Source organism: Pangasianodon hypophthalmus, chromosome 2 (genome assembly GCF_027358585.1).
Source record: "Pangasianodon hypophthalmus isolate fPanHyp1 chromosome 2, fPanHyp1.pri, whole genome shotgun sequence".
Lineage (NCBI taxonomy): Eukaryota > Metazoa > Chordata > Actinopteri > Siluriformes > Pangasiidae > Pangasianodon > Pangasianodon hypophthalmus.
In genome coordinates, this window is record NC_069711.1 from 28,216,833 (window position 1) to 28,230,373 (window position 13,541).

At 39.6% G+C, this 13,541-nt stretch overlaps 1 protein-coding gene across 1 annotated transcript in view; it reads right to left on the minus strand.

Moving 5' to 3' along the window:
- The window catches only part of LOC113538328 (E3 ubiquitin-protein ligase SMURF2), a 74,025-nt gene that overhangs the window by 31,009 nt on the left and 29,475 nt on the right, over positions 1-13,541 (minus strand). Inside the window, exons 3-6 of the mRNA XM_026933299.3 lie at positions 8,214-8,322; positions 4,236-4,369; positions 935-1,000; positions 223-307 (exon numbers count right to left, since the gene is read on the minus strand). Coding sequence (XP_026789100.1) covers positions 223-307; positions 935-1,000; positions 4,236-4,369; positions 8,214-8,322 — 394 coding nt within the window. The remainder of the gene's footprint in view (positions 1-222; positions 308-934; positions 1,001-4,235; positions 4,370-8,213; positions 8,323-13,541) is intronic.

The following is a 13,541-nucleotide window of genomic DNA, read 5'->3' on the forward strand; positions in this document are numbered from 1 at the left end:
CATTATAGTTCTGTTGCAAACTAAAAAAACAGGGCTTCCATTCTCAGTACAGGAAATGTGTCAGAGATAGTAAGTGGAGATTAGGTTGAAAAAATATCTGAATAATTTCTTTTTTAGGCAGCATCAGCTATTTTCATTGCACAAATACGGTGTCATTAGTCATTTTGGAGCTAAACATGTGTGTTGATGTGCATCAGTGTGTTTTGGTGAAGACGTATTTACCCATCCGGTAAGTCGTTGTCAAACAGACGGCTGCAGTCCACCAAGGAGCCTCCCATTCCTATCCTGTCTGTGGACTGTAAGCTCACTACACCCACACCCACACACACACACACACACACACACATTAAAGTCACGCAACACAGTCCCTCTACTATGTACTGAAAAACTGCATGTATGTACAGGTCTGTGTACCACACAATCCCAGTTAAGGAGGTGTGGCCTCAGTGGCTGTCAGTCCCAATAAAGAAGGCGTGGCTTCTGTGCCTGTCAATCCCAATTAAGAGTGCATGGCTTCTGTGCCTGTCAGTTCCAACAAAGAAGACATGGTCTCTGTGCCTGTCAGTCCCACTAAAGAAGGCGTGGTCTCTGTGCCTGTTAGTCCCAATAAAGGAGGTGTGGCCTCTGTGCCTGTCAGTCCTGCTAAAGGAGGTGTGGTCTCTGTCAGTCAGTCTCAGTCAAGGAAGCCTTGCCTCTGTGTCTGTCCAGTAGGTGTGGCATCTGTGTCTGTCAGCCCTGCTTAAGGAGGTGTGGCCTCTGTTTCTCTCAGTCCCAGTAAAGGAGGTGTGGCTACCTAGCAGTCAAAACTAGCACACATTTTTTTTTTATATTGAATGTATTGATTTTCCTCAGACAGGATATAAACGCCCTTAATGAGTACTTGTGTATGCATTGTGTTTGTGTGTCTGTATGCGTGTGAATGTGTTCTACCCACCCACTATCTGCCCTCTGATGGTGTCATTATTGTTGGGCCCGAGCTTGTTCAGGTCCAGCTTCTGATCTGTTAATTAAAAGAACAATTCCAATCATCACATTAAGCAAGTAATTTAACTCAAGATAATAATATTTTATTACGCCACCAATGAATGATTCATCACCCTGATATAGCCTAACCTCTAACCTACAAAGCGAATGAGTGACAAGTACGTTTTGTCCCATCTGCCAGCTGAACCACACAACTGATTCCACATCATCATAATAAACTGAGAAACTAAGGGAGGGTTAAGGACACATAACATATACCAAATGCACAACATTGCGGTTTTCCCTTCCAAATGAAACAGACAAGAGTTCCTAGAAAACTGTGCAGCTCTGAATTCTGTTGTGTGTGTATGTGTGTGTGCTGGTGGAGTCGGTGTGCCGGCGCTAAGAGGATCTGCGGTGAGACACACTTCCTGACTGAGACTCAGCCTGTGACTCAGAAACACCACACAATGTTGTTGGCAAATTTACACACCACAAATTCACACATACTCAATAACAATCTTCTATAACAAGTGCCATCTAATTCTGATAACTCACACAAGTGCACAATTTTATACAATAGTAGATATAGCCTGTATTTACAAATCTGAGTTAAATGTGGAACTACTTTATCATACGCATATTTGCATATCTGCAATTTCCAGGACAATTCCACCTTCAGACTTAACACACTAGGTGGCAGGGGATTTAACAAGCAAAAAGAAGATACACAAGCTCAAGTGTACACAAGCTTCCAAACAGAGCTTCTAATCATTGTGTGTCTAGTTTAGAGATGCAGTCTGCATTTTTTTCACACTGTGTCCTAACCACGTCAGCAAGTCTGTGTGACATTACTAAAAAAATTGGATGGGATGTAAAGTGTGTATTTGTGCAGCAGCCTGGGAAAACCCTCCACACTGTGGAATTTTGACATTTTTTCCAAAAAAAAAAAAAAAAAAACTACATGATTCGCAAAACTAAAATGTGTTTCTCTTTTGCATGTATCTTAACCATAAGAAAAGTTCTAGCATTTAAAATCTCATAAACCCCAAAAGTAACAAGAGAAAAAAGATTGCATTTAATTATGTGTTTCTGACTCCAGCACATGAGCATCACATATATTTTGACAGCTGGTACTTGATTACAAACCGAACTGATTAGGCTTATGTCTGTTTTGCTACAGTGCGCAGTTGTCCAACAAATTGGTCAAAGCGTAACATTCACTGTACGAGGAAATCACACTTAGCTAGCAAGGTTTTAGATGTTTAGAGAGACTGACTGCTTATATCACCACATGTGATAAACTGGCTTATTAACCAACAAGATCTTTGCAGAATGATAGCCTAGGCAAGGTTAAAAAAATAAATACAAAATTTCTGCATTGTTTTGGTGAAATATAATTATGGTTAAAGTATACAAGTATGTATAGACTGAAAATCCCTATTTTTTGACTGTCAGCTCAAAGGGTTTTGACACTCAAAGGGTTTTCCAGGACCTCCACAAATATATGAAATATATATGAAACTAAAGCAAACATCAGACACCAAACACAACTAGGTTTGGATTAATGTGAAAATTGTGCACTTTTCCACAACATGTTCCTTGAATATTACACTAGCAAATATTGTAAATATAAATATCTGGCATTAAGTATTCACTGATATGATAAATATCTGGCATTAAGTATCCACTGGTATGATATTTACAATTGAATGTATTTACTACCAAACTTTACACACACACACACACACACACACACACACATTCTCTCTCACTCTCTGCTCTTTTGTCTCATTGTCTTTCTGAGCTCTACTACACACACACACACACACACACACACACATCCCCATAGACTGTTTCTCACACACAAACTCAGAAGGGATAGACGAATACAGAGGCACCAGCAGACAGTGCATGTCTGACCAAATTTCTGTCTATCTGCATGTGTGTGTGTGTGTGTGTGTGTGTGTGTGTGTGTGTGGTAGAGCTCAGATGGGGCCGCTGGGGAGAATGCAGTTGGGGCAGATGTCTTCCAGGTACCCCACCCTATACGCACACACACCTCCCTAAGGAGAGCATTGAGTCAGTCTGTCTAGCCAGAATCCTCCACCTCTTCCTCCTTCTCCTCACCCCCACCCCTCCTTTCTTTGCCAGTCAGGCTGGCACCACTACCCCGAGAGACCCAGAAGAGAGGTGTGTGTGTCCATATGAGAATTCATCAGTGTGAATGGAAATGTCCCTGGATGTGGTATGTAGTGATCAGCAATGTGTGCAGTGACACTGTAATAAGATACAAGCCTTTTAAAACAAAATTGTTTGTAGTTTGCAGTTTGACCAAACAGTACAGTACGACACAGTACGGTAACAAATCTGTTGTTTCCATTAACAAGTAACCTGTACTATACTCAGGTACCCAGGCTGAATTTGGTTATGAATCTTGCCAAGGCACTGAGAGTACTCTTGGGGCTGGATATTTATTGGTCAAATGCAATCATTACAGAACTGTCACAGAATTGTCATAAAACTGCCATTTTGAAAAAACACTAGTTACAGCCACAACCTTTCCTGTCAAAGAAAATCAACATGAATTTCAAATAGTATGGTAGTGACTGATGAAGTGGTACCATAACAAGTACTAGACTAGTTGACTACGTAGACCAATCACTAACCACCACCCTACAAGCTATAGAGAGCACCTCATAGTTATGGAACAAGTTATGGAAAGTGGGCACAAGTACTTGACATAGTATAGTTATTTATGGACTCTCATTAGTAACTCATGCCGCACTACAATGTTTGGTGGAAAAGTGCTAACAGTGCAAACAGTGTTCTAAGATGATTAGACTATGAATTTACAAAAATATAGTTCCAACAATATTCTTACAACATGTGATCAAATACTGGTTTGTTCAAGCAATAGCAAGAAGACAACAACAAACACTAGACAAAACATTTAGACAAAAACAGCTCTTGTTGTTTTAACGACTTCAAAAGTCAAAATTTTCTGACAGCTCTTGATCTGGTTAACGTTTATCAGTATGATCCCATAGATGTTTGGTTAGTTAAGGTATTTAAAAAAAAAAAATCGTGACTTCTCGCATTGAAATGATAAATTTCCTTATGAATGCACCATAACAAAGTAAAATGCCATGTTGTTATGAGGTACATGCACAAAATCTTGACAGCCTGGATGTTCTAGGAACCAAAATTGCTATTAACTGTAGCATTCAGGAAATGTTCTGCTAAATTAAAATTGCTAGCTGATGCCTTACAGCCAGTGTCTTTGAGGCGGTTGATGACATTGGAGAGGAGACGCACACAGCCCAGAAATCCTGCTCCCTGCTTCTTATGAATCTTCTTATGGTTCCATACACTGATGGTGATCGAGTCCAGCTTACCAATATAACTGTTGAAAGAGGAAAAAAGAAATCATTGATGCACCATACTAGCAAATGGTGAAACTTGGGATTAAGTATCAGCAATTAACCAAGAAAATATTTCACTCTGATAAAATAGTCAATCTCAAGTCTAAAAATGTGTTTCGAATTATTTCAAAATATATGGATATTTACTATAAACCCTACATCCACAAAGGCACCAGTAAAAAAACTGAATTAGTGATTCAAAATCTGGCAAATTCTTTGAACTATTATTTAATATAGTCATTAGTCAGTGATTAAAGGAATAGTTAAGGGGAAAATGTAATTTAAATTTTCCCCTTACCCTAAGTGTGGGTACATGTTTAGTGCCCAGACCTTTTAGTTTTGTAGTGAATAAAAATGCTACTGAAAATCAATCTTATTGAATTTTTTTTTTTATCTTTTCAGCAAAATACTTGTCCAAATGTCAGTGTTCAGGTACACTGTAAAATTGTGCTCACTTTTATAGATTACAGTATGTTATACTAACTAGAAAAAGAATATAGGTGAAACAGACATCCATTAGTTGTTAGTCTTGTACCTCCAAAACAAAACTAAAGAAGCAAGTGTCAGACCCCAAACAGGTCTTGGCTCATTCACGACAAAATGTCTGATGTGTTTTTGTAGCTGAGTCATTACTATCCATGCAGCTATGAGTAAGAATCTCCAAGCTTGGTGATTTCCCATAAAGCACCAGGGAAAATAACAGTAAACATTAAAAAAATCCAGACTTGTTAATATGAAAATAAAAAAAGCCCCAAATGCAATATTTAGGTCTGTGACACATGTATACTCAAACTCAGATAGCTATTTTTAGGTACTTTTATTGAATTGTGCAATTCCTATTGTGCCTCTAAGTAACTTTAATCTCAGTGATCCAAACATCTGACCCTAACCCTAACTATAACCTCAGTAACCCTGACCCAAATATCTTCAGCCCTAACCCTGACATCAGTAACTCTAACATTTACTTCAGTAACTCCAACCTTAACCTCAGTAACTCCAAATTTTACTTCAGTAACTATAACCTTACCCATTGGAACTCTACCTCAGTAACTCCAAACTTTACCTCAGTAACTATAACCTTACCCATCGGAACCCTACCTCGGTAGCTCTAAGCTTTACCTCAGTAATGCTAACATTTACCTCAGTAACTGTACCCTTTACCTCAGAATCTTTAACAATTACCTTAGCAAATATACCCTTTATCTCTGTAACTGTACCCTTTACCTCAGTAACCTTAACCTCAGTAACTATACATTTACCTCAGTAACTTTAAACTTTACCTCAGTAACTGTACCCTTTACTCAGTAGCTGTACCCTTTATCTCAGCAACTTTAACCCTTACCTCAGTAAACCCAACTGTAACGTTAAAAGGCACTTTACATAATATGGACCACAAATGTTGTCTCAATGTTAAAATCTTAATGTTATGGGGAAACAAATACTCAGTCCCGTACTCTGTCTGACATAATCACTCAAAAATACCTACTCAGACACACGCAGAGATCCTCACAGAAATACAAACACACAAACACATATATTGCTGTACTTGTAGTGGCCACACATTCTTCTAAGCCCTGTAAATAAATGCAGGTAATATTGAGGTCCTTTTGAACTCTCTGAACACACTGAACACACAAGTCACACATGTCTACACCAAATTGCTTCTCATGGGCCTTATATGCTTTTCAATGCTTTTCACTCTGGTTTTAAGAGCAGCTTGAGGCTTATATCACCTGACCATTCAGCCTGAAAAGACAGAAGACGCCAGAGCACGCCTGAGACAAAACACACACAGATGGGACTACATGGTGCAGATTGCCTTTTTCTCTAGGGTACTGCACCCACCTGTTCTCAGTGCAAGGGTGTGGGGGTGTGTGGGATTGTGGTGCCTTACTGGAACCAGTAGGTGGATTAGGAATGGGGTGCCCTAGGCTCCATTAAATGTCTGAGTCATGGATTCACACACACACACACACACACACACTAAAAGAGAGTAGGCAGTGAAGGGGATGTCCACAGCAGACAAAGACACTCAGGGAGTGTCAGGGGAGTATCTGGTCATTTGTGTTGCAATGTGTTTCATGTCTCAGGACATGAAACTTTTTATTGACACATGCTTAACAATGAAAGAGTCGGTTCATACTGTAGTATGTCATGCTGTGTTTATGTATTCATATTGTAGTATGTTGGGTTGTAGTCAAGGTGTAGAACCTCATACTGCTTTCATGAGTCAGTTTTTGTGGTTTTGTGCTGTAGCACATAATATTACGTTCATGCCTTCTTTCTGCAGCATGTGATGCCATGTTCATATATTCAAATAGGAACAGATCATGCTCCATTCATGATATATCAGTTTATGTGTAGCTCATCATTTATGCTTTCATGATGTAGCATGTAATGCTGTGTTGTGTCATGCTTATATTTTCATTCTTTTAGCACGCCATGTTGGATGATTATAGTGCGACGATAAATTCATGTTATAGTCAGTCATGCTGTATTCATGTGCTCATGCTGTAGCAGCCAGAACATATATTTGTTTCTCTGTTTTCTTTTTTCTAACTGGTGAGATAACTCCATGTTTAAAAACACACAGCCTAAAACACTCAATATGTTCTCAATAGAGAGGGAGAGAGAAAAAGCCAGCACATAGTTTCTCTTGCTGGAATGAACTTTGCTGCCAGCAGAGCCTTTGGGTCCTCGCAGGAATTCCCTAAAAACATGGCTGAGTTCGAAATTCAAGAGTGCTCAGAAGACACGCTCGATAAACATGGGCTCTGAACAGCAACAGCTGCTGAAACGTTCACTGTTCGATTCTGCATTACGGTTTGATTTCCTGCTATATACGTCTTCATAAAGGAATGTTTCTTAACCACAAATATATGAACTGCCAACACATTAGCAAGGCTGATCAAGAAAACATTTCCTGAAATAAAAAGTATTCACGCAACTGCATATTGATAAATTGTGTTTTTACGGTTTTAAGGCTTCCTTCAATTATCAGTAGTTGCCATGTGGCAATAAGTAAGGAATAAGCACATAGACCTCTGTCCTGAACACAGAAAAACCTGCTGTTATAAAGTGCTGACACTGGAGACTCCTTCCTTAATTGCTAGTTAATCTGTTTATTCTTAGCCTTAGATTATGTGGAGTGTTCACTATACATGTCCCTGTCAATACGCTTTATAGAATATAGACTATAGAAACGTTGAGTTATTACAGTGAGTGCATTAATAAAAACCTGTGCTTTGCTTTTCAGCCGGACTACTGTCAGAGTTGCTGGAATAGAATATTAATCAACACCTCCTGACCAATCAGAATAGAAAATTCAACAGTGCTGTGGTACAATCAGTTATAAATAATACTGAGATATAGCTTGTTCATCATTTCATCACCCAGGCCATTTTTATCAGGTACAAAAAACAGATAGCTCTAGCTTATTTGTCCCTATGCACAACACCTCAGTCCCCTTCTACCCCAGAAAATGGACACTATAGGACCTGATACACTTGTAGCAGTGCCAAACGGACTACCATGTCAGGTTCTCTAATGTGAAGTGTCCACCACCCAAGTAACCTCTGCTCAGTGGTGGTCCCATGATGGTCTCTTTCCAATGTAGAGTGGGTCTGACAACCTTACAGTCAGTTCTATACCTAGCATCTATATGGCAGTTGGACCTGATAAAAAGGCCAACGATTGTAGGTGTACCTAATAAACTCAGTGTAGTTCTAAAGCCTATAAGAAAGCAGACTCAGACCTTACCTAATCCTCATTTGAAACTTAAACATTTCTGAAGACAGGAAGACAGCAGATATGTGGCTGACTTACAGGTCATAGTGTTGGTTCCACTTCGGGTCCAGTGTGTTCCTGACTGTGTCTGTCGAGTGGCACTGACCAGAACCATCCACCACCACTTTAGCAAAGGGGTCTGGCAGTCCTAATGGCATAAAACAAGAAAAAACACATAAATACACATAAAAATTGTCATGTACACTCACACTTTATAGTAGGTATGACAGGTGAGGAAGACAGTCCGGAAACAGCTCGGGGAAGAAGCTGTTCCTCAGAATTGCTGGTGTGTTTTCCACACACCGCTTTGTCAGGTTCAGCACTTCTTCAGTTTCATGCTTGTTGTTGTCTGAGATTAAGCTGAGGATGATGGTGTTTGCAAATTTAATGACAGTGTTTGTGTAGTAGATGGGTGAAGACTGAATATAGTAGCAGGCTCAGTATGCAACCTTGTAGAACACTGATGTTGAGAGTAAGAAAGGTGGAGGTGTGTTATATTTACATTTGTATACCCTTTTTGGACCCTTTTAGCAAAAGCAGCTGAGTCAGAATCCATTCAAGACGTCACTAAGTGTATTAAGTGTGTTAAGTGTATTTGCACACAGCACTGGGCCTTTATCTTGCTGCTTGATGTGGACACTGCCTGCATCGCTTTCCACTTTAGAGTCTTTTCTGTCTACAACAAGGTTTACAAATGAACCTTTTAATGATGAAAGTGCACATTTCAAATATAAATTGATTTCAGTTGTTACTTAGGAGGGTTAACAAACAGCAGATGTGTCAATTTCATCAGCCGCTACTTGCTTTTGGTTCACCAACACTACTGTCAATTTGGGAAACCCTCAGCCAAACATAATTTCTTTTGTTTTCATCTTTCATGCAGATTAGAGTCACACATTACAGAACCCAGATGCTGCTATGAATAATTCTTTGTGTATAATTTTTTGAGAGGACATACAGAACTATGATTTGTGGCCAGACACCAGCATCCTCCCACTTGTTATCTACATAAAGGTGAACATTTTTTTGCCACACCGTGAGTCAGGTTTTCGCCACTTGCAATCCCCCAATGCCATATGCATTAATTGTTACCTACACAAACCTGTAAGTCAATATTTATTTATTTGTTTGTTTGTATATAAGCTCATCTTGGTTGATCCATTATATGAGAGGTATACTATAAATAAAGATATCTTAGCAAGTAGTTATTATGAGAAACAACTACACAATTATTAAGCCTATTTCTATACATTTTACTAATTTCAAGCTTGATATTGCCTTATTCTATTTAAGGAATAAAACATGAGGGGGTGGTGTGATGTGGCCTGATGCAAAGCGGATTTATTCTTACCACCCCGAAGTGGAGTATGTTCCAATATGTTCAACAGCACGACTTTATGTGTTTTAATCATCTTATAATCACAGCAATTTGCCAACAACTGTAATTGTGAATTCATTAACAAGCAACATGCTTTTAAACCATTTATAGTTACGATTAATATTATGGAATGTTCACAGGACAGGTTATTTCCTGTTAACACATACACCAATCAACCATAACATTAAAACCACCTGCCTAATATTTTGTAAGCCCCCTTGTGCCACCAAAACAGCTCTGATCCATTGAGGCATGGACTCCACAAGACGTCTGAAAGTGTGCTGTTGTTTCTGGTACCAAGACGTCAGCAGTAGATCCTTTAAGTTCTGTAAGTTGTGAGGTGGGGCCTCCATGGATCAGACTTGTTTGTCCAGCACATCCCACAGATGCTCGATCAGATTGTGATCTGGGGAATTCGGAGGCCAAGTCAACACCCTGAACTCTTTTTTAAGTTCCTCAAACCATTCCTGAACAATTTTTGCAGTGTTTTTGCAGCATTATCCTGCCAAAAGAGGCCACTGCCACTAAAGAATACTGTTGCCATGGAGTGGTGTAGTTGGTCTGCAACAATGTTTAGGTAGGTGGTACGTGTCAAAGTAACATCCACATGAATGCCAGGACCCAAGGTTTCCCAGCAGAACATTGCCCAGAGCATCATACTGCCTCCGCCAGCTTGCCTTCTTCCCATAGTGCATCCTGGTGCCATCTCTTCCCCAGGTAAGCGACCGTCCACATAATGTAAAAGAAAACATGATTCATCAGACCAGTTCTGATGCTCATGTGTCTATTGTAGGCGCTTTCAGCGGTGGACGGGGTCAGCATGGGCACTCTGACCGGTCTGCGGCTATGCAGCCCCACATGCAGCAAGCTGCGATACACTGTGTGCTGTGACACTTTTCTATCATAGCCAGCATTAACGTTTTCAGCAATTTGTGCTACAGTAGCTCTTCTGTGGGATCGGACCAGATGGGCTAGCCTTAGCTCTCCCTGCACATCAGTCAGCCTTGGGCACCCATGACCCTGTAGCCGGTTCACAATTTGGCCACTCAGATCCCTTCGCTTGCCCATTTTTCCTGCTTCCAACACATCAACTTTGAAAAATGACTGTTCACTTGTTGCCTAATATATCTCACCCCTTGACAGGTGCCACTGTAATGAGATAATCAATGTTATTCTTTTCATCTGTCAGTAATTTTAATGTTAACGCTGATTGGTATACATTTTAGCAGCTATAAACAATTGTTTCCTCACCAGTCTCTCTCGAAGTTAATAAGACAAAAAAGTTACTGAAAAAATGGAAAGTACTCGGTCCTGATGACTCTCCAATGGCAGAAAACTTTGCAAAAACCTGACCTTTACAAAGACACCTTCCATATATGGTTAAAAAAAAAAAATGTCTTCTTACAAAAGGCCTCACCATATCAGTTATTTTCTTTGTTAAATAACAATCCATTTATTATTACAATTACCTGTGTAAGTAGTCACTATAGAAACGATAAGTATTAGAACGAGAATGTTAATATAAACAGGTGATTTGAATTAGAGCAGTCTTTTAGCTCTAACGTAAATCTATAGAAGCTTCAAATATGTATTTTGATGTATGTAATCGATGGCACTTGGGGTAAGTACTGTTAATACATTTTAAATAGTTGCACCAGCCCTAGCTGTAACAGCAGGTAATAAAATGTAGGTAAATGTAGGTAATAAAAGAGTACGTCAAAGCTGACACATGTAGTTAAAACTATTACTGAGAACTCTGTCCACATTACACAGATTCTTTGTGACTCATAAGTGAGGACTCCCTTACTGAGAAAGAGTAAAGAGCATATCTTTTACTGTGTATGCTCAAGTGTGGTTTTCCTCAGGCTATGACACTAGAAGCATGTGTATCTCTGTACAGGTCAGACTTGTTTAGTCACATTTACCTGTATGCCATGCTGGGATTTCCCACTATGGTGGCGTTTATACAATTGTCCATGTGAAAGAAAAAGGTGAGTGTATAAATCAAGCGTCAAACACGGTCCAAATTCATCCGAATTTGCTTCTATAAAATGGGAAGTTGTTCCAGAAAATCAGGAAAAAGGAAGCATTCAGCTAGAAAACATAGGTTCCTGTTACCAAAAATGTAGTCGTTCAGTCAAAACATCAATCAACAGTCAAAACAAACATGTTTTTTTAGTTTTGCCCTCAAGCTATGGAGGCTTGTGTAGTTAACAAAATGTCTCAGTTCTTCAGTAATGTCACGTAGACTCATGACACGCTGTAAATTCTTAAACATGAACGAAGCTTCATCATGTAGTTCTAACATTATGGGGACTTTTTTCTTTTAGAATCTGGTATAATTCCATACAAGGGATTAGAGGGTGAATTCACAAGTCTGGACTAGAATTGTACTGGAAAACTGGATATTATTGTAGATGCTCATAGCTCCTCTTCATAAGCTTAAATATGTAAATAGACTATGTATGATATGTGATATGCATCTTAACAATATAATTTAAAGCATAGTCACTATGGTTAAATGTTTGTGGACTCCAGACCATCACACCCATATGTGGGTCTTCCCCAAACTGTTGCCACAAAGATGGAAGCAAACAATTGTATAGTATTTGTATGGCTTACCATTGCAATTTTCCTTCACTTGAACTAAGGGGCCCGAAAAATGTTCCTGTGCACAAAGCGAGTCCCACGAAGACATGTTTTGCCAAGGTTGGAAGTGGAAGAATTTGATTGGCCTGCACAGAGCCCTGACCTCAACCCCACTGAACACCTTTTGGATGAACTGGAATGATGACTGCACCCCAGGCCTCCACACCCAACATCGGTGTCTGATCTCACTAATGCCCTTGTGGCTGAATGGGCAGAAATTCCAACAGCCATGTTCCAAAGTCTAGTGGAAAGTCTTCCCAGAATTATTATAAGAGCAGAAAGAAGACTAAATCTGGAATGGGATGTTCGAAAACACATATGGGTGTGACGGTCAGGTGTTCACATACTTTTGGCTATATAGTGTATGCAAAACAAGGGTCTTCAAGCTTATCCGCAAAGGGCCGGTGTGGCTGCAGGCTTTCATTACAGCCAAATTGGAGGCACACTTCACAGCTGGTTGTAGACTAAGATGAACTGATTAAACAAGTGAAATCTGGTGTGGCTCCTGATTGGTTGAAATGAAAGCCTGGAGCCATGCTGGCCCATTGTGGATAAGATTGAAGACCCCTGATATAAAAACATGGGCATGTACTATAGAAAACACTTTGGGTGAGATAAACCTCCACTATGTTAGCTACATTTGCCTCACAACTACAGTGCAAAACTAAAGAAACAAACCTTGGACAGCCTTAAGCAGAGCTATACGATAATGTGTGCTCACTACCAAAGTAAAAATGACCCGAGATCGATCTGCAACGACTCAGATCAGTGTCTATCAGGCAAATGTCAGGAGATCTTTAATTACTGTTATACCACAGCACAGCTGAATGATCAAATCTGATTGGTTAGAAGGTGCTGAAATTCTGAAGCAGTTCTGTCAGTAGTGCCGGCTGGAACTCGCATCAAAGGTTTATATTAATACGCTCGTTCTAACTCGTTATCGCTTCTATAACTTACACAGGGGCTGTATGGCGGATGTGCAACATAAACAAATTTTTACAATATGTGTATTCTTTGATAAAATGAAGCCTTAACAATATCTAGAGTTTAGCAATTTAGGAAGGAGTCTCCAGTGTCAGCACTTTGTAACAGTCCGAGGTTAAGGTCTACTTTAAGTTTTCTGACTCTGACATGGGAAAGTCTTCACGACAGAGGGCTTCATGGTTTCTTGGTAACATAACAAGCTGCGTTTTCTGTCTTGTTAACGTCAAGAGAGAGAAAAAAGAGAAGCTGGTGAGGGAACAACTGTTCATAGCTGCTATATTGTAAATGATAACAGAAACTAACGTGTTTCATGGATGTTCCTCAGCATTAAATGTTATTATAAACCAATAAAAACT